We start from the raw sequence: 26,453 nt of genomic DNA on the forward strand, positions 1-26,453 counted from the left end.
TCTTATTTCTGCCTTACATCCATATAGTATGTAGCTACAGAACATTTGGGCAACTGTTGGATTAAATTGGCCTTTTTAGAACTATCTGGTAATGTGAATGACAAACAACTGAAGGTCTTTCTACCATAATTTGTGCAGTTTGATAAATATGCACATGTCGTTAATTGACTTGCCTACTGCAAAATATTTAATGTTGACAATTCTCTTACACAGTATGATAGTAAGTAAATCAGGCATCTTAAATTAATACTTTTAGAATTTATAAAACGCTCCTTGAGTTTAGAATGTTAACTGGAGGAACTTTAATCCACAGGCAGATTGACCCTTTTACTTTATAGTGACTGAAGAATGACAGTGGAGTTTAATGCTGCAAGAAAGATTCCTTATTCTTTGCTGCCTATGGCCACTCGAATATAATCAAACTTCAGCAGCTGCAAAGAGTGTGTAAAATACTGTTCTGGTTTGTAAGGTACATGCTTCAATAGGGAAAATCAAAACTATAACACCTGCCATATTTAACAAGCAAATAATTAAAAGTACTGCATAAACAATGTAGACTGAAGACAACATCTGATGGGTTATGTAACAGGTTAGCTACGCACATTATATTAAACTTTTAAAATGGTTGAAATTTTAATCTTGAGACCAAACTGACCAAGAAAGACAGTAGTAAAACCAAAATCTGGTGTAAGAGGATTTAATTTGTTTTAACAGTTTCTTGGGTAATAAAATCCAGAAAACTACATGCATCCACATTTAACATTGTCTAATTATCAAGCTACAAGAATGATCTTCCAGATGCTTTAATAACAATGCTATTACAATCTTGAGCAGAATTAGTCCTTTCTGAAACAAATCCTCCTCCTAATATCAAAGCTAAATTGTTCAGGGGAATTTTGTGAGTATTTATATAATAATGCATACACATACATATAGCCCACAAATCTACAAGGAACAAACAGGCACAGTGACCTATCCCCTCTCTGGCAGGGCTCAGGCACTTTAACATGGCAACATAGGAGTGGGAAAGCTTGCACCCCAATTATCTGTGCTGCATCAGTTGTGGACAGCGATTTTCAGTCTTCAATGTTGTTAAGTTAAAACCTGACAGAAGCAATACATTCACACTAAAAATAAAAGTTTAGTCTTTTAAAAAGAAAACACTGATATAACTGCTGTTTAACATTTTCTGAAATTGATGCAACTATGTATAGTTATGTGGTTTGCAGCATCCTCAAGGGTAAAAAACCAAGTTCTAACACATGAAAGTGTAACATTCTGAACTGTTATGATTTCTACCAGAAAGCTTATAATGAACTGGGCAACCGTTTACAAGTGGAAGAGACTGGCAAAGAAAGTAGCCTTTCAGGAGAAGCTGAAGAAAATGTAAATTCTTGAAAATTGAAGAAAAAAGAATTTACCTAAATCTAACCTAGATGACAGATATGTAATTTCTTATTCTTTTATCTACCACCCCCTCTAATGACAGCAATCAATTATCAGGAAGTGCCTGAAGTATGATTATTTATTACTACTTAAACATATTCCATCTGCTGAATTTTGTTTTAAACATTTAAAAGCCAATATGGTTAATCAGAAGTTTCATATTTACAAGTTGAGACCTTTAATTTTTAAATTTCTTTTGCAATTAGAAAAATCAAAGCCAAGCAAGTTTTATATGATAGTTGATAGTTTTCTTAATTTGTCTGGACTTCTCAGCTTTGCATCTTGGCTCCATAATTTGAACAAGCATTGACCACGATACTCCACAGAGACCATAGGCATTTATTCTTGATGTCTCTTCTCCCTCAAGTTAATATAGTAGTTTATGCACCTGTATTTTTATCAAAATTTATGCTTACAAACATCACTCCCAATATCTTAAGGTTTGACAGATATTAAATGGGCTGAACTGTGTCAATAAAACCAACTTTTATTTTGAACTTAGAACCTAACCTTTCTTGACTCATCATTACCTTTAATAATTCCTTTGCAAGCCAAGAAATAAGCCTCAAAACTGTCCCGTGTTTTCAGTGTAAAATAAAGGCCCATGGTTATTTACAACTAAAAATGCTTAACAGCCACTTCAGTTGCACCATGACCTCTCTTGTTTTTAAATAATGCTTCCACTGGCTTTAAAGATGGTATTTACACACTTTTAAGTATGACTAGCAAGGCAGTCCTGGCTTCTCAAAATAACTGCTACTCCTAATATGATCAGCATTTAGCAGAAGTAGTAACATGCTTTAAGAATTAGACATCCATACAACCTGCACTAATAGTCCAAACACTTAGTGTTGAACACAATAACAAAAACAAACAAACAGAATCTCTTCTCCTCAGTTCAAGTTTGCTGATATAATACCCTGGAGACAATGTTCACAGCCTTTACTGCCACAAAGTTTTCTACAAACAAATTCTAGACCTGAAAATTTGTCATCTGTTCTGGTTGGAAAAAGTACTATTGTGTTCGGAGCTGATAATCTGCAAGAGAAAAATAAATTCAGAAGAGTCAGTTAAATTAGTTCATCTTATTTTATTAATACAAAATAATAGCAATATCAGAGCAGAAATATTTATGATACACCAATGCCAAATTAAAGCAAAGATTACTCAAATAAAAAGGAGATCTGTATAAAGGACCATCTTAGAACACCACTAGCTGTTTACATGCTCATGCTCAATAACCAATTAAAGGAAATGTTACGTCATTAGAGTTAAACATTCCAGGTAATAAGAATTTCTGTTCACCAAACTGGACCTTCCCAAATGCTTAATAGATTCCAAGACTAAGCATCACCCTGCCAGTCTTTCTTTGTGTGTATTTTCTAATGTATATGCTACAGGGGTTGAATCTCCGCTTTAGGTGCAAAATACTCAACCCAAGCCTAACTATAATGTCACAACAGTGGCACTTTCCTAATAGCAGGGTGAGTGGAGAGAGGAATATATTTATGAATATAATTTGTAGCGATACTGCACATTATTAAAGAATATGAGAAGTCTAGTGGAATCATGCAGGTAAATTATCTTGGAACATCCAACAAAGAGAAAAGTGTGTTAATAGGAAAACTACATGGGCAACTTCAGCGTCTACAATCTATAGCTTTGCTATTTACCTCCATTTTGGGTGATATAGCGAACCCATGGCAAAGCCTGATAGCCACTCTTCTCAATTATCTTTAAGTAGCGGACCTGAAAAGAAAACACATTAAATTACCTTTCTAGTTCAGCCTAGCAACCCTTAATGGAAGATATATTTTAGGCAAAAAGCCTAGAACACCATTATGAACAGTTCAATGTGCAGCAGCGGTCAAAGCAGAGTAAGTAGAATGCTGGGATGTGTTTAAAAAAATATCATGCCAACATGTAACTAACTGGTAACTCACCTGGAATAACGTGCACAGTTCTGATCACCTCATCTCAAAAAGATATAGCAGAAACAGGAGGTATCAAGAGTCAGGGGGACAAAATTAAAAGAATGGAATGTTTCCATATGAGACATTGGAGACAGAATATTCAGGGGGGAGATAAAATGATGAGGGATATGAAAGAGGTATACAAAATATGAAGTGTAAAAAGCACTTTGTGCTACTTCTTAAGAGAAAGGGAGATATTAAACTCAACTAAAAAAATCTGTTGGAAATTTGTAAACAGGAAAAAGCTTTTTTTATGCAATCCATACAAAAGCTAGGTAAGATTAAGAAAAGATTAAACATGCAGAAGGATAATAAAAGCACCCAGTTACATTAGATGGATGTATTTTAAAAAATATAAATTCTCATGGTTCAGTTCATAAAGCTTCAACTGAAATTGTTGGGAAGAAACTTCCGTTTGGTATAGGTTATTCCATAATTATCCATTAGAGGATTTTTTTTCCACATTCCCTGAAGCATGTGGGACTAGCCATTATCAGAAACAATGTATTGTACTAGATGGATCATTAGACTGATCTTGCAATACAATTCCAATAGTCCTAATATGACTTTTACTGTTTTTACAAAAGAAGGCAGAAGTTTTGCACAAAAATCTTAGAATTATGATGAACAAGGATACTAAGTTCTCAACTTACACACAGTTTCTGGAGGTTCAAAATATTTAATGCACCAACAGGACAAATCCTAATCCCATGATTTAACTAAATAAATATTCCATTTTCAGAAGCTCTTGCTTGGTTTGGGGATAATAAAACTCAAAACTGAGCTCTCTCTTTCAGTTGTAGCCTCCTTCAAACATTTTTATCTATTTTGGCTTAGTAGTAGAAAAATGGAGTACACACCCTTAGTCAGGAGGAAGTTAATTGTGATTAGCTTCAAACAACTATTATAAGTTTTTTTAAAACTTGGACTGAAAAGATCATTCATATTGTCTAAACAGATTTGTACTTATATGTAGTTGAATTTAAAGAGACAAGCCACATTCTGTATCATTATTAAACCATAATATAATCACACCATCACCTTTTGGTTCAATTACACACAAAGAGCATTATCCAGCAGCTAAATGAACAAAAATTCTGTTCACAAATTAATTTTTTTAGTCTTATTAACCTGTATTCCCGAAGTGGTGAAATACGGAATTTCAAACTTGACACTGATGGGAGGTTTTCCTTCTTTATCTTCAGCTTCAACACTTGGAAGCCCAAAGTGAGCCCGCATCAGATACTCCTTTCCCCCCTATCCAAAGAGGAAGGCAAACAAATCATTCTACCAGAAAATATCCTTTAAAAACCAAAGTGCTTCTGAGTGGCAAAGGTCTCATACCAGCTCAAAACTATGAAAATGCAGTCATTTAGCCCTTTTCTAAAGGCTAAAGCTGAGCATTAAGTTACTAATTTAGAAAAAAAACAGTAACATTTACTGTTCGCTTTTCCAGTTTAAAATGATCACCGTAAGTACTTGTTGCCTCAAGTGCCAACCCTACAATGAGGAGAGAGGGAAAGCAGATGGTACCAATAGTCCTACTGTACAGTAAGACTGAGCCTAGAGTGAATTTTAGTCAAATTCTAGATTCCATGTATAGAAGATTTACTTTTAATAAAACTCACACTACCTTAAAAAGAAAAGGAGCACTTGTGGCACCTTAGCGACTAACAAATGTATTTGAGCATAAGCTTTTGTGAGCTACAGTGAAGTGAGCTGTAGCTCAGGAAAGCTTATGCTCACATAAATTGGTTACTCTCTAAGGTGCCACAAGTACTCCTTTTCTTTTTGTGAATACAGACTAACGCGACTGCTACTCTGAAACTACCTTAACAGGAGCAGCAATGGGGATATCACTACACCAAGACAGCTTACCGGAAATGATTTAATGGACCAGACAATTTCACTGTTCTCTGGAACCCATTTGACACTGCCCACAGTGGTTTTAAATTTTGGTGAGTCTGCATCATTTGGAACTGGGATGTGAATCTCCACATTGTTGGCAGTTGATCTCCGCTTGAATTGACTCTTTGCCTAGAGAAAGTAAGCAATGCACGTTTTTTTTTGTAATTTTTCCCATCTCCCCACAAATGCCACAATTTGCAGGTTTTAAAAAAATCTTATTTGATCAGGTTCAGAGAGCTGGGAACTGTAAAACATCCTTCTCTGTCAGGAGTCTTATGAAAGATCCATGCACAAAAGTGTAATGCGGAGATCAGAACTAGATTAACTGTCAAATGGAAGTATACAAAAGATGAAAATAATCCATTATGATCCTATTAATACATTTAGCATGTCCATAAGACTTTATATTTTTAAAGTGCTTTTACCAACACTAATGTTAAGACTTTTTTTTAATTAAAAAAACTTGCACTACCTGTCAGTAAATCATACTGCCTTACAGGCAGAACACACCCTCTGCACTAGCTGATTATGTTTTGAATTGAGTAAAAACAGATCAATATTTATGAAAGGAGCTGTGATGTTACACCCCATATTCTTCATAGAAATATGGTTATGATATGAATATGGCATAACAGATATACTTGATGCAAGATGGCTCGTGTAACATATCATTGGAAAGGTTATGATTTACTGAATGTGAATATCCAATTTGTATGCATGTATCATTTCTGTATCTGAAGTTAGGAATATTGACTATGTAACAATTACAACTGTGTGTACACTTGGGGAAATGCCCACCAGACAGTAAGCAATCATCCTGAATGAGCCATTTAAGGAGGGCAATAGAACTCTGAAGATACTAATCTCCCACCTTCCTAAAGAATGTCCTGGGATGCTGCATTGACACTACAAGGTCAGATGATAACGTCACCTGATGCAAAATATCACCTTGGACACTGCTAGTACTTTTCCTCTGTAGGGGGATGGGGATCAAACAAAGGTTTCCTGCCTTAGGATAGGTCCATCAATGGCTATTAGTCAGGATAGGCAGGGATGGGGTCTCTAGCCTCTGTTTGCCAGAAGCTGGGAATGAATCACTTGATGATTACCTATTCTGTTCATTCCCTCTGGGGCACCTGGCACTGTCCACTGTCAGAAGACAGGATACTGGGCTAGATGGACCTTTGGTCTGACCCAGGAGGGCCATTCTTATGTTCTAGGTAAATCCTTTTTAAGTCTGGGGAGGGGGTTAAACTGGACTCTCCTCCATTGCCTACCCAAGAAGAAAGACTGCTGAAAGTACCTGAAAGGACAAAAGAACTAACCTGAGGGGAAAGGCAGGGGTGAGTCCAGACTGAGATGGGGGTCCAGTCTGTAAAAGAAATAACTGGAACTCTAAGCTACAAAAACTCTGCAACTTGCCTAAAACAACATTATGGGTGAGAAATTACTTCTTGAAACCAGTTTCTTTAAGATCTTAAGCTTAGGATGAGTGTTTTGTTTTATTTGCTCAGTAATCTGCTTCGTTCTGTTTGCTATCACTTAAAATCTGCCTTTTATAGTGAATGAATTTGTTTTGTTTATTATTAAACCCAGTTTGTGCAATTTCTAACGGGGGGGTTGGGGGCATGAAGTTGTGCATATCTCTCTTAACGTTGAGGAAGAGGGAAAACTTTTATGAGCTTGCGCTGTGCAAATCTTTCTACACAGTGCAAGACAGTTATTTTGGGTTTATTCACAAAGGGGGAGTACACATGAGTGCTGGGTGAATCCTCTCACACAGAGCTGACTTCAATCTGTGTCTGCAGCTGGGTGTAACCCTACTTGTTTCTGTACACTGCAAGAGGCTGGAGAGCCTAATTCAGCAAAACAGGGAGAGGAAATGCAGGCTGGTGGAGCAGGAGGGGCTCAGTGAAGCCTCAGTACATAAGGTGGCATCCCAGAAAGGGGATCTAACCCGTCACAGGAGCAGCTTTCCAGAAATCAAATGTACGCTTTATAACACAAAATGTTTAAAGTAGGATCGTTTACATGGTTCGCCTTGTAGAAGGAGACTGAAATTAAGCGTAAGCATTTTGGTATCTCTGACCTTGATCATATACTCTATGCGGCTGTGGGAATGTTTCTCAATCACAGACTCAATCCAGATGAGCGGTTTTACCTGTTGGAGAACAAACAACTATACATCTTATTTTGACCTTGTCAGGAAAATGATACGTTTCCATACAGAGCAAAAAAAAAAAAAAAATGAAGAAGAGAAGCCTATAGTGCTCTTTAAGACAAGAGAGTTAGATCAGATTCCAAAGATACTGGTCAGGAAAACATTTAATATGCAAATACATAATACGCAAAAATAATGATCAGGGGAGACCTGAGCGTTAGTCAAGAAGTCCTTAAAATATTCCATATATATAATTTGACAAGTATTTATAGATTATGAAAAAGCAGATAATTTCAATTACATGAGTATCTAACGGTTTTAATTTAACCCTATTCTCTGAGAGAAATTAACCCCCAAACCAGAAAACCATTCTCACTCTAACCCAACAAATTTAATAACTCAGGGCATTTGAGTTATTAAACAATGCTAGCCCTAAAAACTGTGAGACGATAACTCTGGATTTAAAGTATTTGTTTAAATTCAGTACTCCAATAATAAAAAGTCAGAAGTCCCACAGGCTTTTGAAAAGAAAAGGGGTACTTGTGGCATCTTAGAGACTAACAAATTTTTAAGGTGTTCTGGGTCTGCTGTTTTTTGCCAGAGTTTTACAGAGTATGGGTCCTCAATATATAGAAACATGGCGGATGTTCTTGGGTACCGACTGATGAAGTAGGTTTTCCAGTCTCCCACATCATAGGTATGCCCAGCATAAGACGACAGGCAGGCCCTTTACAATGTTTTTGCTCCAAATGGGTCAATGCACAAATGTCACTATAGGCTTTAAAACCAATGAAATTCTCTCTTCTTCTCCTGCTCATTCTTCCTCACTGTATGTTACCAGCTTCTTCAGGTAGTTGTAGCAAAAAAAGATCTTACTGCCTTGGTCTTCCCCTTTCTATATTAGTTCTTATAATGCACTCATCACTATTGTATCCAAGCACCTTCCAGTAGTGTGTTAAGTAATGTGACTACACATCAGTCATGTATTGTTTACTCTCTCATCCTTCTCCCAGTAGGTAACTCAGTGACTAGACTTACGTAGTAATTGCTTCTCCTTTTCCCAGTGCCTTGAAGTAGCATATATAGCCTACTTTGAGGTAAGCATGGAACATCCCTATTAACAGCTAGCTCAATAATATCTAAAACTCATACTTTTTTTAAAGAAATATTAATTTTTCAGTGAAAGTGGAAAGGCCTTTTACAGTTTTACTTGCAATTTAAAATGTTTTCAAACACAAATTTGTTTTAGTCTAGAACAAAACATGTAGCCAGACTTACATGGGTATTAAGACGATATGACATGAGTTCAAACTCTCCATCAGGTGGGATGAAAGAAATTGTCCTGTCGTTTTCAAAGCGAGAGAGACGAACACACTGGTGAAACTTTACATCTTCTAGTTCTACTGATTTGCTTTTGCCACCTATCAGGAAAACATAAACCCCAATTTGTGTAGCACATGAAAAGCCTACCTCTCAGGCCATCACAGCAGATTATAATGCAACTGAGCAATCAGCTGCTCATACTCCCTACATTAGTTCTATTCTACTTCTACGCTATTTCTAACTTCATTACAGTAACTTCAGGAATATAGGAATCTTAGTGAAAAGAGATTGGGAGTAGGCCATTGAAGTGGACTAATTTAAATGACATATTCTGCTCTTTTTGCTCAGTACAGTCATCGAAAATCTGGAATTGGAGCTCTGGTTTTAAGAGGAAGAAAAGCATTACACGTCCCAAAGTATTTAAGGAAGAGGTATTTCCCCCTGACATTTCACAAGTGCACAACGGAAGATGATGTTGCCATTCGTTCACAACCAATGCATCTATCCTGACACAGACAGACGGTACTATATTTGAATTCCTCCTCAACTCCCCTCCCACTACCTCCTCTCTTGTTCAAAGGCTGTGAATACACACTTCAATCTGCCAATGCCCACATTTAAGACTCTAACAAAGATCAAAAATGAGAAATACTAAAAAGTATTCATGCGCAAACTTAAGATGCAGGATTAATTCCTTTAGTGTGAATAGCTCCTGCTATAAAATTATTCTTTAAATTTAATTGTAAATAATTTTTAACTATCAGAGGGGACACCAAATTTGCATGTAACGTAGGTAACTTTGGGGCTAAAACAAGAGATGGTTCCTTAAAATGAAATTCAGAGATATGAACCTGCATGATGGAAATCATCTTATACGTATCCATTAAGGCTAGAAATGGAGGATTTCTTAATTGAACAAAGACCAGGTCTTCATGGCAAATAGCAAATGAATGTGTTAGACTTCCTGCCCCCCTAAGGCGTGTCTCCCATCTGATAAAACATTACTCTTATACAGTGATACAACCTCCCCAACTAGGAAATTATAAGACCCACCGTCCTAGAATAACTCCTGTTATCTGAACTGACGTGCTGCATTGCCCCAAAGACAAAGAAACCAGGGAATACCTTTGTATGTTTTTAGAAATGCTGTATACATACTCACGTCCTGTATTATCAAAGAGTACTTTATCATTTAAACCAAGGCGAAGCTCTGGCATTCCTGAGAGAAAGACCCTCATTTTAATGGATCCAACTATCTCACTGCGCAATACATTTCCGTTGGCACTAACCTAAGAGCAAAGGAAGGTGGAGTCATTCTCCTCAGCTATTGAAACTGAATCTCTAACTAGCTTCGTGCAATGATTTTACAATTATCTGTTTTCACAAGATTAGGAACCCAAAATAAATCACATTGAAAACTTAACCATAATCCTGGGAAACATATTTTTCATTAAAATGTGTACATTTGGACTGAAAGATCTTGTGTGTTGGCGCAGAATGTATATTGTCAAGTATCAAAAGGGGTAGCCGTGTTACTCTGGATCTGTAAAAGCAGCCCTGTAGCACCTTATAGACTAACAGACATATTGGAGCATAAGCTTTCGTGGGTGAATACCCACTTCGTCGCATCGAAGGATATTCACCCACGAAAGCTTATGCTCCAATATGTCTATTAGTTTATAAGGTGCCACAGGACTCTTTGCCAATGTATATTGTGTTGAGGATGACATGTAGAGTTTTGTTTGTTAATAAAAAATAGGTAATAAGACTGTTGTTGTTAGGATACATCTTGAATAGGGCTGTCAAGCGATTAAAAAAACGAATCACGATTAATCGCACTTTTAAACAATAACAGAATACCATTTATTTAAATATTTTTGGATGTATTCTACATTTTCAAATATTGATTTCAATTACAACACAAAATACGAAGTGTACAGTGCTCACTTTATATTTATTTTTGATTACAAGTATTTGCACTGTAAAAAAAAAAAGAAATAGTATTTTTCAATTCACCTAATGCAAGTACTGTAGGGAAATCTCTTTATCATGAAAGTTGAACGTCCAAAGTAGAATTATGTAAAAAAAACTGCATTCAAAAATAAAACAAAATTTTATAGCCTGCAAGTCCACTCAGTCCTACTTCTTATTCAGCCAATTGCTCAGACAAACAAGTTTGTTTAAATTTGCAGGAGATAATGTTGCCCACTTCTTGTTTACAATGTCACCTGAAAGTGAGAACAGACATTCTCATGGCACTGTTGTAGCCGGTGTCGCAAGATATTTATGCGCCAGATGCGCTAAAGATTCATATGTTCCTTCATGTTTCAAACAATTCCAGGGGACATGCGTCCATGTTGATGACAGGTTCTGCTCAACAACAATCCAAAGCAGTGCAGACCAACGCACGTTCATTTTCATTATCTGAGTCAGATGCCGGCAGCAGAAGGTTGATTTTCTTTTTTGGTGGCTTAGGTTCTGTAGTTTCTGCATTGGAATGTTGCTCTTTTGAGACTTCTGAAAGCATGTGCCACACCTCGTTCCTCTCAGATTTTGGAAGGTACTTCAGATTCTTAAACTTTGGGTTGAGTGCTGTAGCTATTTTTAGAAATCTCACATTGGTACCATCTTTGCGTTTTGTCAAATCTGCAGTGAAAGTTTTCTTAAAATGAACAACATGTGCTGTTTCATCATCCGAAACTGCTATAACATGAAATATATGGTAGAATGCAGGTAAAACGGAGCTGGGGACATACAATTCTCCCCCAAGGAGTTCAGTCACAAATTTAATTAACACTTTTTTTTTTTTTTTAAACAAGCATCATCAGCATGGAAGCATGTCCTCTGGAATGGTGGCCGAAGCACGAAGGGGCATACGAATGTTTAGCATATCTGGCACAAATACCTTGCAATGACGGCTACAAAAGTGCCATGCAAATGCCTGTTCTCATTTTCTGGTGACATTGTAATTAAGGACGCAGCGGCATTATCTCCTGTACAAGTAAACAAACTTGTTTGTCTGAGTGATTGGCTGAACAAAAAGTAGGACTGAATGGACTTGTAGGCTCTGAAGTTTTACATTGTTTTGTTTTTGAGTGCAGTTATGTAATAAAAAAATCTACATTTGTAAGTTGCACTTTCAGGACAAAAATTGCACGACAGTACTTGTATGAGGAACTGAAAAATACTATTTCTTTTGTTTATCATTTTTACAGTGCAAATATTTATAATAAAAAATATACACTTTGATTTCAATTACAACACAGAATATATATGAAAATGTAGAAAAACATCCAAAATATTTAATAAATTTCAATTGCTATTTTATTGTTTAACAGTGCGATTAAAACTGCAATTAATCACGATTAAAAAATTAATAGCCATTTTTTTTTTTGCGTTAACTGCAAGTTAACTGCGATTAATCAACAGCCCTAATTTTAAAGTTACAGCATTTAAGTTCATCAACCTTACAAGGAAGACACCAATTGAGAAATTGTTTCTTTAAGTGTTTGCTAGATCTATGAAAGTAGGTGTGGTAGACATGGCTTTGGAGTGGAGCCCGGAGCCCAGAGCAGATCCGGAGCAGTGGAGCTGCAGGTTTTTGCCTGGAGCTGGAGTGGAGCTGGAGCACAGCTCCAAAGCCCTGGTGGTAGATCCAGTAACCACTTCACAACACACCAAGAAATCTGTTATCTTCACCCAGGCACTCAGATACCACAGAATATCTAAAGAAAGAGTCCAGGATATACACCTTAATACACCCAAAACTGCATTCACCAACAAGGACACTCCACCAGAGAAGTAGATCACATCATGGAACGGGCCTGCCAAATACCCTGAGAGAATCTGCTTCAATACAGCAGTAAAACCCCCTTTGACTCCAAGCCCTATTTGTCACCTACCATCCCACACTGGAAGCTATATGCGGTATCATGAAACAATACAACCCATACTCGATGGGGACCCCCACCCTGAAACAGACTTCCTAAACCCTCTCTTCTGGCCTTCAAACAACCCTAGGGTGACCATATTTCCCTATGCTGAATATGGGACATGCCATAAAATTACTCGTATTTAAGCAAGTTCAGCAGCAATCAATCAGAACTATGCAGTACAAACGTTCAAATTAACATCAAGTTGACTAAGCCTTTGTTAAAAATAAATATTGCATAGTTGGATTATATTTATTTGCCTTCTTATCTTTAAGGCTTTAGTGTTCACATGGGGAGAGGTGTCACACACACACACACCCCCCACCTCTTTCTCACCCAGGGCAGGTGACGGACTGACCTGACCCTCCCTGCTTGGTGCTCTCTGCCCTCCAGGCCTGGCTGAGCCCTCAGGATGGGCCCACCTCACCTGGTACCTGGCACCGCATCTTCCCAAGGTAACACATGGAGTGTGTGTGTGGGGAACGCAGGGTCACATGCCCCGTCCCCAGATTTCTGCCAGGGTTCACAGCAGAATGTGGCTAGCAGCAGTCTTTTGGCACTGTGCAAGAAGGGAGGGACGGGAGCTGCTTCCAGATGCAGGGGAGGAGGGAGGGATGATATGGCTCGTGTCTCTGAGGAGCTCATCTCTTCCCTCCTCTGCCCCCCTACCCACTCCCTTATGGCTGGAAGCAGCTTGTCCCTTCCTGCCCTCACAGTGTTGAAAGGCAGCTAACACCTCCAGGCCATTGCTGGCCATGGACATAACACAGTGGCTTCCCATCCCCCAGCTACAGCATGGGTAGGAAGGGGTTAAGCCCTAAGGATGCACTGTGCACCAGGGCCCAGGGAACCTGACTGCAGGGGCTTCAGCAAACAGAGCCAGAGAGGTGGTTCAGCAGGGGAGGGTGCCTAGGGGACGGAGCAGCCCTGGGAGCAAGACCCAGTGGGCAGAGAGAAGTGAAGAGGCCCCTAAGGGTGGGGGAGGCTGCTGCGGAGCCTGCAGGGTCAGGGCACAAACAGGCTGGAAATCACTCTCTCCTCTGCTGCCACCACTCCAGAGATTAGCTGACGGGCGGAAAGGCTGCCCTGTGCGGCTTTGGCACATACAGGAATCAGTTCCTCCTGGCTAGTGCCCTGGGCTGGAGGGTCTTGCGTTTTCCCGGGGCACCGGCACAACCAGAGGCAGTGGGGGAAGGAAGGAGCCTGTTGGCCAGGCTGTTGGTGAACTGAACGCTCCCACCAGGGGCTGGCTCTCTGCACAGCGCTGGGAGCGGGACGTGTCCCGCACGGGGGGAAATGGAAGAGAGAGTCAGGGGAAAGAGGGTGAAGGGGCAAAGCAGGAAGAGGGCAGCGAGAGTGGGAGCATGTAAAGGGCCGATGGCTGGGCAGCAGAGGCAACATGTAACTGGCCGCTGCCTGCCCACACTCACCAGCCACTGCAGCGCGCAGTCAGTGCCGGTCGGAAACGGGACGGGGCCCTACTGGCTGAGAGCTGGCACACAGCAGGGACTGCGCTGATGGACCAGCACGAGGAACAGCTAGCCTTGCGCACTGCAGCTTTGCCCCGCCATCAGCCTTGCACACCCACCCCCATCACTGGCCACTGGACCCCTCCCACTCACTGCTGGTGGGCAGGCAGCTGGCGAGCTGGGATCTGGCCAGCAGCAGGAACCGCCAGTATTGATTTGGGGGGAGAGGGGAGAGGGAGAACAGAAGAGACAGAAAACAGAAAATACAGGACAATTTGCCCGTTTTTAAGAAAAATTAAGGACACCTGCAGGAGATGTCCCTTTAAAAAAGGGATGTCAGGTCACCCTAAACAACTCCCTAACCTCTCCTAGATCATTGTCAGAGGCAAAATCCCCACAGAACAGGGCACACCTACTCAAAGTGGCACCAGACCCTGCCAGAAGAACAGATGCAAAACCTGTAGATCATTGTAGCAGTGGAGATATAGCAAAACCCCTTACAATACACCTTTCAAGATCCATGGATCCTACACATGCCTAGCACCATATGAGATCTGCCTCATCCACTGAGCTAAACATTCCAACAAAAACTATCTGGGTGAACCAGACAATCATTACGCTCTCAAATGCACTCCCACAGTAAAATGATGAGACAAAAACACCCTATCACTTGTGGGTGTACACTTTTCACAAAGTGATTACTCTATATCTGACTTATCAGTCCTCCTCCTGAAAGGAAACATGCACAACACTTTCAAAAGACAAGCTGTGACACTCAAGAGTACCTTTCCCAGACCTGAAGAAACACTTATGTAGCTCAAAAGCTTGTCTCTCTCACCAACAGAAGTTGGTCCAATAAAAGATATTACCTCAACCCCGCCTTGTCACTCTAATATCATGGGACCAACAGGGCTACAACAACACTGCATACATCCTTGGGAGTCATTCCATGGGAATAGCATAGAGTTTATTTCATTCAGAGTGTGAGGATTAGGCAGGAATATAAGGAGTCCCTTTGTTTTTCAAGTTTAGCATGGAAAAGAAGCTCCCTGAAAGTTGAAAAAAATCTATTAAGCAGCATAATATAAATGCAGTTATATGAGTATTACTTATAACAGCTTAAGTCACTACCATTATCGATCACTCAATCCGGTGACATTTAAATTGTTTCAAATGTAATACTATAATTTGATAGACTAATTAAGACTACTCATATACACTGACTTCGGCTTTCATTTTGTGTTTGCATATTTACAGATTATTACAATTCTCATTAAAAAAGAAAGATAAAATTCAGGTAAAATATAAACCCACCAAGAGGTTAACAGATTCTATAACGTCCAGAAACACTTCATTTTTCCTATACTTTATCCCTTCTGACCTCCAGGAAACAGCATTGGTAACAGTGGCAGGTGGGCGTGGAGCTCCAGTTTCCAGTTTGTGGCCTTCTTGAGTGATGTACCTTCAGAACCACATATGTTTTTTAAAAATATGAAAGTTACATTTTGTAGCCTTAGCAATTTGTTTGGTGTCACAGGTATTATGTCAGCAGCGAAGAAAGGAAGTCTGACAATTCAAGTCCTAGAAAATATTAACTAATCTTTTCTTGCCAGGTCAAGTCAGATCATGTGTTTATTTACCTGATAGGAAACTGTATCAGTCCATCAACAAAGACAGGAAAAGGTTAACAGATTTTTGACAGAAGTGTCCTATTAATTTTTTTTCAAGCTGATAAAAGAAAGGAAAATCTACAAATTGACCCCCACATTGTAATAACCTTAAATCATACAAGTTAACATCTTTATGCTCATAAATATTCCCAAAGCATCTGTCACCTGGTATCTAAGAGCCAGTACACTGATACTTACTCTTGCAAAATTTTACTGTCAGTGGTTTGAGGATAGCCAAAATCCATGAGCTCATCAAGCAATTCATAAATTATAACAAAGTTATCTCGAATGCTCTCTTCTTCCAACTCCTTGAAATATTCTGAAAATACCTGAAATGTAAACGTTAGAAAACAACACTCAAGTCTCAAATTAAAGAAAATTTAGTTCACATTACTTCTAACCCTCCATTTCTGAAACTACAAGAGTTTTGGTGAGCTACTGTAGAGAATTAAAGTAATTTGCTGAGCCTTAAAATCCAAGTTTCCTGACTTTCAAGTGTCATTTTTTTCACACTACAAATTAGAACACAACCATAATTGGCCAAGCTTGCAAAGGCCTTATACTCAATTCAATAGGATTTCTGTGTGTAACAATAACTTTTGACCACCACATCTAATCAATTCCAAAATTTCAGGGAATGTTCTCGGTACCAATGGTCAGAACCCTATTGATTTTTCCCCATTGTGGAAAAATTGGAAAGAGTCCAGTGGAGGGCAACAAAAATGATTAGGGGACTGGAACACATGACTTATGAGGAGAGGCTGAGGGAACTGGGGATGTTCAGTCTGAGGAAGAGAAGAATGAGGGGGGATTTGATAGCTGCTTTCAACTACCTGAAAGGGGGTTCCAAAGAGGATGGCTCTAGACTGTTCTCAGTGGTAGCAGATGACAGAACAAGGAGTAATGGTCTCAAGTTGCAGTGGGGGAGATTTAGGTTGGATATTAGGAAAAACTTTTTCACTAGGAGGGTGGTGAAACACTGGAATGCGTTACCTAGGGAGGTGGTGGAATCTCCTTCCTTAGAAGTTTTTAAGGTCAGTCTTGACAAAGCCCTGGCTGGGATGATTTAGTTGGTGTTTGTCCTGCTTTGAGCAGGGGGTTGGACTAGATGACCTCCCGAGGTCCCTTCCAACCCTGATATTCTATGATTCTATGATTTCAGGGCAAATCAGAAAACCAAAAAGGGAAAATGGAGGGCAAATACAGCCCCATCAGCTCTTTAGCACCCCTGCAATTGCCTGTAGTTCAAAGAATTCATTGGTGGCACCATTAACACCTTCACACACAAAGGTACTCCTATTCATCTCTGTTTATATTCCCAGTAGAGAAACAAGGTGGATGAGGTTTTTTTACTGGACCAACTATGGATGTAAATATCGTTTAAAAAGTTAACTGTTTAAATGATTAAAGTTAAACTGGGGCCACTCTGGCCGGGTAGCGCGGGGCCGCTGGGACCACTCTGGCCAGGGGTTTAACAGTTAAGGCGGGTTAACTAGTAAGACTAATGCTTATTGGTTAACCAGTGAACATTTTACATCCCTAGGATCAACTTCCGTTGGTAAGAAGAGCTCTGTTTAATATCAAAGCTTCTCTCACCAGCAGAAATTTGTCCAATAAAAGATACTACCTCACCCACCTGGTCTCTAATATCCTGGGACCAACACAGCTACAAAACTGTATACGCCCAGTAGTTTAACATGCTGAATGGCTTCTCTCTCGCTCTCAAAAAAAAAAAAAAAAGTGGCTTGAGAAGGAGAATAGGAGGCATGAGGGGAATGAGGAGAGTGCACACAGCCACTGGAATGTGGAGAGAAAATAGGGGGGGACCCTGGTATGGGGAGGGGCGAATGTAGCACACAGAACCCTCAGTATGGGGGGAGGAGATTGAGGGACCTTGCATGGTATGAAGACAGGGAAGGATAAAGGCAGGCTTATAAAGCCCTTGGATGTGGGGAGGTGGTAATGAGTGTTCACACAGAGCCCCCTGCTATGGAGGAGAAAGGGGGATCCTACTATGGGGGAGGGAGCATAGACCCCCTGCAATGGAGGAAAATGAGGGATATTAAAATGCATGGAGGGAGGAATGGGGCACAAAGAACACCTAGTGTCTGTGTGTATGGGGAGGAGGGGAGGGGAGGAGAGATTGGAGGATCCTGGTATGGGGTGGAAAGGAGGACTAGGGGTGCACAGAGCCCCTGGCATGGTGGGGGAATGGGGCGCACAGAGCCCAGGCCATAGAGGGGAATGGGGGAAACTGGGAATGGGGGTGCACACAGAGCTGATGGTGGTGGTGCGGGGAGCACAGAGAGCGAGAGAAGGGGATCACATGGAGACCCTGGAAGGGAAGAGACTAGCTGGAATTGCAGGGAGCCCCTGAAAAAGAGGAGGATGGGAGGCTGGCACCCAGAGATCTTGTGAGGGGAATGGAGGATTGCAAGGAGCCCTTGGTGCATGCAATATATTCAACCTACAAAAGCTATGAAGTGTGTGACTGACACACACACACACACACCCACCCACCCCTCCCCTAGTACTATTTTAACAATTTTTTGTGTGGGGATATAACAGTTATTGAAATAAACACTGGGCTTAGCCTCAAAACCTATGCTCTGGAAATTTAAACCAACTCAGTCTCAGCTTCTCTTCTTTCAAGCAGTTCCTTACATTTATGCATATCTGAAATCTTTGGCTAAAACACATTGCCGCAGCTCAGAGCGGACTGGGCCCCAAATGCGTATTTTTAAAACCTGCCCACCAAGCAGTAGTGCTTTCCTCCAATGTCCATTTAATAGCAGCCCCCCCCCTTTTTTTAAACTAGCTGGAGCTTCATACACATTAGGGTTGTGGCCCCTGAAAATTAAAACAAACTACAGTGTATGTGGAATATGACTGCCTATAAATATTCCTTCCAGGAAGGATACCTGTCACCCTAGTTAAGGGAAAAAAAAAAAAAACCACTAACCACAGAGGTTGTAATGTACCACACAGCATCCATTAAGCACATCCAAGCCCTGTCTTATCCTAGAAGAGTAGTCCCTTCCAGAAGTCACACAGTAAGAAAGTCACTAAAGAAAAGGAAACCATTTTCTTCCCAAATATATATTTCAGAACAGTGGCTCTCAACCTTTCCAGACAACTGTACCCCTTTCAGGAGTCTGATTTGTCTTGCGTACCCTCAAGTTTCACCTAACTTAAAAACTACTTGCTTACAAAATCAGACATAAAAAAAAAAAAGTGTCACAGCACACTATTACTGAAAAATGGCTTACTTTCTCATTTTTACCATATAATTATATACTGACTTTGCTAGTGCTTTTCATTACCTTGTTGTAAAACTAGGCAAATATCTAGATGCGTTTATGTACTCCCTGGAAGAGTACTGCGTACCCCTGTTTCAAAACCAATGCTTTGGAGAATAGCTTGCTGAAAAGCAATCTTCCTTGCCTGTCAACCTGAGCACAACACCCAGATCTTTGAATCTCTCCACTGGCTTTTATCTGCATACTGCATTGAGTTTAAAATTCTCATCCCAAATCTCATGGCCTTACACACAGCTACCTACAGAAAACACTTCAGACATTGTCTTGTCTGCTGAACTTTGGCTCCCTCCACTCTAAAATACAAGGCCTATGTGTTTCTTTTTTCTTTTCCTGACTCTGTGCTGCCACTTAACTGCAGCATAGGCTCCCTAGTCCAGCTCCTCAAGTCACCATATTACTCAAAGACTTTCTAAAATTTGTTTCTTCCAAAATGCCCACAAAGCACACAAAAATTTAGTGAAGTGGCCTCTCCTCTGACTTTCACATTGTATCTCATTTTCTGTCTCTCTCTTATATTGTAACATTCTGTCAGTATCCTTGTCCTGTACAGCACAAAATAAATATAAGTAGCTAACATGGAAAGATCTTAACATAACCACATATAAACTAGATATGCCATTTCTGCACAGCACTATAAAATTAAAAGATTTCTACCTCTATATAAAAGATATGTTCAGTTATCTGAACAAAGATTACTTGACCGATTTAATACTCACCTGAACCACCTTGTAAAGAAATGAAAACACCAGAGACACACAAGCATTCTTCTTAGAAGTAGCAACAACTGAAAAAGTATGTTCAGGAACCAGTGTTTAAAGTTACCATATAAAAAAAATTTACAATTAAATACATTTTTAAAACCCTTTTACTAAGTTATTACAGCTGGCCCAAACATTAAGGAAGCAGCAATAATATTCTTCTTTCCAGAGTCATGAGATACTGAGAATCCTTGGGTTTGTTTTGTCATTTCTGAATGTTTAACTACTGGGAGGCGAAGAACAAAAATAAAGATTCAGGAAATGCTTATATTAAATTGACACTTAAACACTCTCATAACATTATTAGCACAGGATCTTACATGAAAAGAATAACTCCTTTTATATAATTTTTTTTTGCATATTTGTAAATCTCAATCAGTAAAATCATACTCGTGAGCTTATGTTACTTATTGCCCTATATGTTTTCATGTCAGTTCCATTCTAGGGATGTAAAAGTTCAATGGGTTAACTGATAACAATTAAATTCAGCTGGAGTCCTGGTGGCCAACCCGCCAGGACCCCAGCCTTGCCGGGACGCCAGCCGGATGGTGGGGTGGGATCCCCGACAGGCACGGGGCTGGCCGCAGGGGGCCCCCATGTAAGACATGGGGGTGCTACAGCACCCCCCCACACCGCTAGTTTCCCGGTTAAAGGTTTAACCGTGTAACTGATAGAATTTTAATCAGTTACATGGTTACTGTTTTTACATGTTATTTACATCCCTATTCCATTGAAGCCCAAATTCTGAAAATCCACCAACGTGCTCATCAGTTTCACTATATTAACAGGTTTACGCTTTAAAGCAGTCACCAACCGGTCGATCACGATCGACTGGTCAATCCTAGAGGATCTCCCAGTCGATCGCAATCTCCAGTGGTGTAGTGGGGCTGCTGCTAAGGCAGGCTCCCTGCCTGACCCTACCCCACGCTGCTCCTGAAAATGGCCAGTGTGGCCCCACAGGCAGGGGTCTCCCTCTGCATGCTGCTCCTGCCTGCAAGCACCGCCCCTGCAGCTCCCATTGGCCAGGAATGGGGAGCTGTGGCCATTGGGAGTTGCGGGAGCAGTGCCTGCAGAGAGGGACTGCACACAGAGCCACGTTTTCCCCGCCCCCCACTCCCTCAGGGGCCACAAGGGTGTGTTGGCCCCTTCCGGGAGTGGCATGGGGCCGGGGTAGGCAGGGAACCTGTCTTAGCGGCAGCCACCAACCAGGAGCTGCTAGAGGTAAGTGTTGCCCAGCAGGAAGCTGCACACCAACCACCAGCCCTGAGTCCCCTCCCGGAGCCAGCACCCCATACCCCCTCCTGCACGCCAAACCCCAGCCCTGACCTCCCCCTCCTGCACCCCAACACTCTGCCCCAGCCCGGAGCCTTCCCCCCCACCCCCAGGCTCAGCCCAGAGCCCCCTCCTACACTACAAACCCACTCCAGCCCAGAGTCCGCACCCCCTCACATACCTCAAACCCCTACCCCAGCCCGGTAAAAGTGAGTGAGGGTTGGGGACAGCAAGCGACCGCTGGGGTGGGGTGTTGGGGGGAATGGAGTGAGCGGGGTGGGGCTTTGGGGAAGGGGCAGGGTAGAACCTGGATTGCCCTTAAATTCAAAAAGTGATTTTGGGCATAAAAAGGTTGGAGACCACTGCTTTAAAGGATACGATATAAGTTGTTGTGTTTAATCCACATAAAACGAACTCCTCCATGAGCTAGAATGGGAGAAAGCATTCCCTCTTCTTCCTTTTCCATAAGAATTGGCATGAAATGCTCCACCTCAGACATATCCACATCTCCACGGTAATTCCGGCAGATGAGGACCTGCAATATACGTGCAACAGAAATCTGAATAGGTTTTAAAAACAAATGCCGAAGTTACCATTTGAAAACAACACATATGATCCTTGGGAAGTACTTCATTAAAAGATACAAGACAAATGACCAGGGAAGAGTATAAAAATATTGCTCAGGCATACAGGAGTGAAATCAGGAAGGCCAAATCACATTTGGAGTTCCAGCTAGCAAGAGATGTTAAGAGTAACAAGAAGGGTTTCTTCAGGTATGTTAGCAACAAGAAGAAAGTCAAGGAAAGTGTGGGCCCCTTACTGAAAGAGGGAGGCAACCTAGTGACAGAGGATGTGGAAAAAGCTAATGTACTCAATGCTTTTTTTGCTTCTGTCTTCACGAACAAGGTCAGCTCCCAGACTACTGCACTGGGCAGCACAGCATGGGGAGGAGGTGACCAGCCCTCTGTAGAGAAAGAAGTGGTTCGGGACTATTTAGAAAAGCTGGAGGAGCACAAGTCCATGGGGCCGGATGCGCTGCATCCGAGAGCGCTAAAGGAGTTGGCGGATGTAATGGCCAATGGCTCTGCAATTATCTTTGAAAACTCATGGCGATCAGGGGAGGTCCCGGACGACTGGAAAAAGGCTAATGTAGTGCCCATCTTTAAAAAAGGGAAGGAGGAGGATCTGGGGAACTACACGCCAGTCAGCCTCACCTCAGTTCCTGGAAAAATCATGGAGCAGGTCCTCAAGGAATCAATTCTGAAGCACTTAGAGTAGAGGCAAGTGATCAGGAACAGCCAGCATGGATTCACGAAGGGCAAGCGTGCCTGACTAATCTAATTGCCTTCTATGACAAGATAACTGGCTCTGTGGATGAGGGGAAAACAGTGGACGTGTTATTCCTTGACTTTAGCAAAGCTTTTGACATAGCTTTTAACCTAGACAAATTGGAAGATTGGGCCAAAAGAAATCTGATGAGGTTCAATAAGGGTAAGTGCAGGGTCCTGCACTTAGGACGGAAGAACCCAATGCACAGCTACAGACTAGGGACCGAATGACTAGGCAGCAGTTCTGCAGAAAAGGACCTAGGGGTGACAGTGGACGAGAAGCTGGATATGAGTCAGCAGTGTGCCCTTGTTGCCAAGAAGGCCAATGGCATTTTGGGATGTATAAGTAGGGGCATAGCGAGCAGATCAAGGGATGTGATCGTTCCCCTCTATTCGACATTGGTGAGGCCTCATCTGGCGTACTGTGTCCAGTTTTGGGCCCCACGTTACAAGAAGGTTGTGGATAAATTGGAGAGAGTCCAGCGAAGGGCAACAAAAATGATTAGGGGTCTGGAACACATGACTTATGAGGAGAGGCTGAAGGAACTGGGATTGTTTAGTCTGCAGAAGAGAAGAATGAGAGGGGATTTGATAGCTGCTTTCAACTACCTAGGAGGTGGTTCCACAGAGGATAGTTCTAGACTATTCTCAGTGGTAGAAGAGGACAGGACAACGAGTAATGGTCTCAAGTTGCAGTGGGGGAGGTTTAGGTTGGATATTAGGAAAAACTTCTTCACTAGGAGGGTGGTGAAACACTGGAATGCATTACCTAGGGAGGTGGTAGAATCTCCTTCCTTAGAAGTTTTTAAGGTCAGTCTTGACAAAGCCCTGGCTGGGATGATTTAATTGGGGATTGGTCCTGCTTTGAGCAGGGGGTTGGACTAGATGACCTCCTGAGGTCCCTTCCAACTGTGATATTCTATGATTCTATGGTCTCCCACAGTATTCTTGCCAGCAAGTTAAAGAAGTATGAGCTGGATGAATGGACTATATGGTGGAGAGAAAGCTGGCTAGATCGTCGGGCTCAACGCGTAGTGATCAATGGCTCCAAGTCTAATTGGCAGCCGGTATCAAGGGGAGTGCTCTAAGGGTCGGTCCTGGGACCGGTTTTGTTCAATATCTTCATTAATGATCCGGAGGATGGCGTGGATTGCACCCTCAGCAAGTTTGCAGATGACACTAAACTGGGAGGAGTGGTAGATACGCTGGAGGGTAGGGATAGGGTCCAGAATGACCTAGACAAATTGAAGGATTGGGCCAAAAGAAATCTGGTGAGGTTCAACAAGGACAAGTGCAGAGTCCTGCACTTAGGACAGAAGAATCCCATGCACCGCTACAGACTAGGGACCGAATGGCTAGGCAGCAGTTCTGCAGAAAAGGACCTAGGGGTTACAGTGGACGAGAAACTGGATAGGAGTCAACAGTGTGCCCTTGTTGCCAAGAAGGCTAATGGCATTTTGGGATGTATAAGTAGGGGCATTGCCAGCAGATTGAGGGACGTGATCATTCCCCTCTATTCGACATTGGTGAGGCCTCATCTGGAGTATTGTGTCCAGTTTTGGGCCCCACACTACAAGAAGGGATGTGAAAAAATTGGAAAACGTCTAGCGGAGGGCAACAAAAATGATTAGGGGACTGGAACGCATGACTTATGAGGAGAGGCTGAGGGAACTGGGATTGTTTAGTCTGCAGAAGAGAAGAATGAGAGGGGATTTGATAACTGCTTTCAACTACCTGAAAGGGGGTTCCAAAGAGGATGGATCTAGACTGTTCTCAGTGGTAGCAGATGACAGAACGAGGAGTAATGGTCTCAAGTTGTAGGTTTAGGTTTGATGTTAGGAAAATCTTTTTCACTAGGAGGGTGATGAAGCACTGGAATGGGTTACCTAGGGAGGTGATGGAATCTCCTTCCTTTGAGGTTTTTAAGGTCAGGCTTTACAAAGCTCTGGCTGGGATGATTTAATTGGGGATCAGTCAGGGGTTTGGACTCGATGACCTCCTGAGGTCCCTTCCAACCCTGATATTCTATGAAATTTCAACATAAAGTAGATTTTTACATACAGTTTAACAGTTCAGTACTTTACACTTATGCAGTGGAATCCCAAAGAGCTTAACTAACTGAATTACAAACTGTACGTGGGACCCTTTCATTCACAACTCAAATACAGCTTTTAGAATCACAACAGCTGTTAAATAGCACATACCAACATTAGAGACAGAAAATACATCGCTTATAGTACAAAATCACAGAATGAATTTGGATATGCAGAATGTAGTTACCCCAAAATGGAATATGGTCAAGAAACCAGAGTTAGCATCACTAACATTTGTTAAAGCATCTTGGTATCTTTAGTTGCCATAAGCAATTGATATCTTCATTTCCCTTATGCAAAAATCAGACCCTTCAGCAGCTCAGTGCCCCCTTAACATGCATGAGCTTTCATTCATCAAAGGCTAGGAGAAAAGGGTCCAGAAGGGGAGAGTGGAGGAGGAAGAGAGCACTCTACTAAAATCAGCATTTCCTGCAACATTGCAGCTGGAAGGTCACTGGTCACCAATCCAAGCACTGACAAGGTCTAGTCCAAATAAAACTTCCAGTGTAAGCCAAGGCAGCATTATCGGCAGGCTGTAACCACAACGTGAGGACCCACGGCAGGCTAGAGGAAATGGGAGGAGAGAGAGAATCCCCATCCTAGGGGCCCAGAACAGAGGGGGGCTCACAGAGCAAGCTAGAGAGAGAACATGGGGGACTGTTACCCTAAGACAGCTCTGAGGTGAGGAAACAGGGCAGGCTAGGGAGAAGTTAGAGAGCTCCCCTCCCGCTCCGGAGCCGTTCGGCCCCTCTACGCCCATGTTCCCTCAGCCTATGAGGAAGCTTAGCCCATTCACAGACCAGGGCCTCTTCACAGGCTCAGGCCGGGCTCCACGGGACCCACCCGCCCCAGACGTCTCTCTCGGGAGGGGTTACCCCCAGGCCCCGTCCCTCCAACGCCTCACCTTGCCCTTTAGGTCCAGCACGTACACGGCACTGGCAGACATCGCGCCCCCAGGTGCTCGGCGCCTCCCGGCACGGCGCCCCCAGCTCCCGCGCCAGATCTCACTTCCGGCCGGAAAAGGCACTGCTGCTGCTGCTTCTACTTCCGCTTCCGCTCTCACCCCGCACCGCCGGCGGAGGAAGCAGCAAAGCTCGGGGCCGGCTCGCAGTCGCTGCGTGGGCGGAAGGATATGGCCGCGCGGAGGTCCGTCAGCGAAATGGCCGCGAGATGAAGCTGAGCGTAGAGCGGGACTCTAGAGGCACTTCTCTGAGACCCTCTAATGGAAACATTCCGGGCAGCTGCGGTGGTTGAGGGATCAGACCTATCCGCGCCCCTCTGGCCCTCGCTTTCCTCTCGAGTCTGTCGCTCCGGTGAGTGCGGGTGGAAGGAGCATAGCGGCGCATCAGCCGGCGTGGGACCAGAGAGAGCTGGCAGGAGAGGCTCGCGGGGCCGCGGCCTCGCACCAGGAGCAGGCTCTTGTCTCTTCCCAGGGGAGACGCAGCACCCCAGGCCTGGAGTTGCACTTCCCCCTCTGTGGAATAAGCCGTTTTAGGGGAGGAAGCGGGTGTTCCTGCCACCCCCTGTCCTTCGGGTGGCACACGCTGACCCACAGCTGAGCTTAGGGCAGCTGTTTTTGTTCATCAGAGTGCTTTTACCTACTTTTTATTTGTAACCTTCGCCATTTTGTCCTGTCTTTATCAATTAGTGAATTCTCCTTCTTTCTTTGGTAGGGTTACTGCCCTAGTTAATGCGAGGAAGCAATAGATCTGCTATCTCTTGATTTTAGCAAGACTTTTGCCACAGTCCCACATGACATTGTCATAAGCAAACTAGGGAAATGCTATTTAGATGAAATTA

At 42.2% G+C, this 26,453-nt stretch overlaps 1 protein-coding gene across 5 annotated transcripts; it reads right to left on the reverse strand.

The window, feature by feature from the left end:
- Positions 1–681: 681 nt before the first annotated feature.
- On the reverse strand, positions 682–25,715 carry AP1M1 (adaptor related protein complex 1 subunit mu 1). 5 transcript variants are annotated; one of them, XM_073324447.2, is made up of 13 exons: positions 25,558–25,704; positions 22,447–22,600; positions 21,611–21,767; positions 19,919–19,986; positions 16,081–16,211; positions 15,527–15,674; positions 9,974–10,100; positions 8,767–8,909; positions 7,417–7,488; positions 5,298–5,456; positions 4,551–4,676; positions 3,120–3,195; positions 682–2,484 (listed from the first exon to the last, which is right to left on the reverse strand). In XM_073324447.2, exons 2-13 carry the CDS (start codon positions 22,465–22,467, stop codon positions 2,462–2,464), a joined length of 1,251 nt encoding a protein of 416 aa, XP_073180548.1. In that variant the 5' UTR covers positions 22,468–22,600; positions 25,558–25,704; the 3' UTR covers positions 682–2,461. The 5 variants fall into 5 exon arrangements, with proteins under 5 accessions (XP_073180548.1, XP_073180546.1, XP_073180547.1 ...); XM_073324445.2 differs by lacking the exon at positions 22,447–22,600 and having other exon boundaries at positions 21,611–21,791; positions 25,558–25,712; XM_073324446.2 differs by lacking the exon at positions 22,447–22,600 and having other exon boundaries at positions 25,558–25,710.
- Between the last annotated feature and the right edge of the window lie 738 nt (positions 25,716–26,453).

The sequence above is a fragment of the Lepidochelys kempii genome, chromosome 25, assembly GCF_965140285.1.
Source record: "Lepidochelys kempii isolate rLepKem1 chromosome 25, rLepKem1.hap1, whole genome shotgun sequence".
In the NCBI taxonomy this organism is placed as follows: Eukaryota; Metazoa; Chordata; order Testudines; family Cheloniidae; genus Lepidochelys; species Lepidochelys kempii.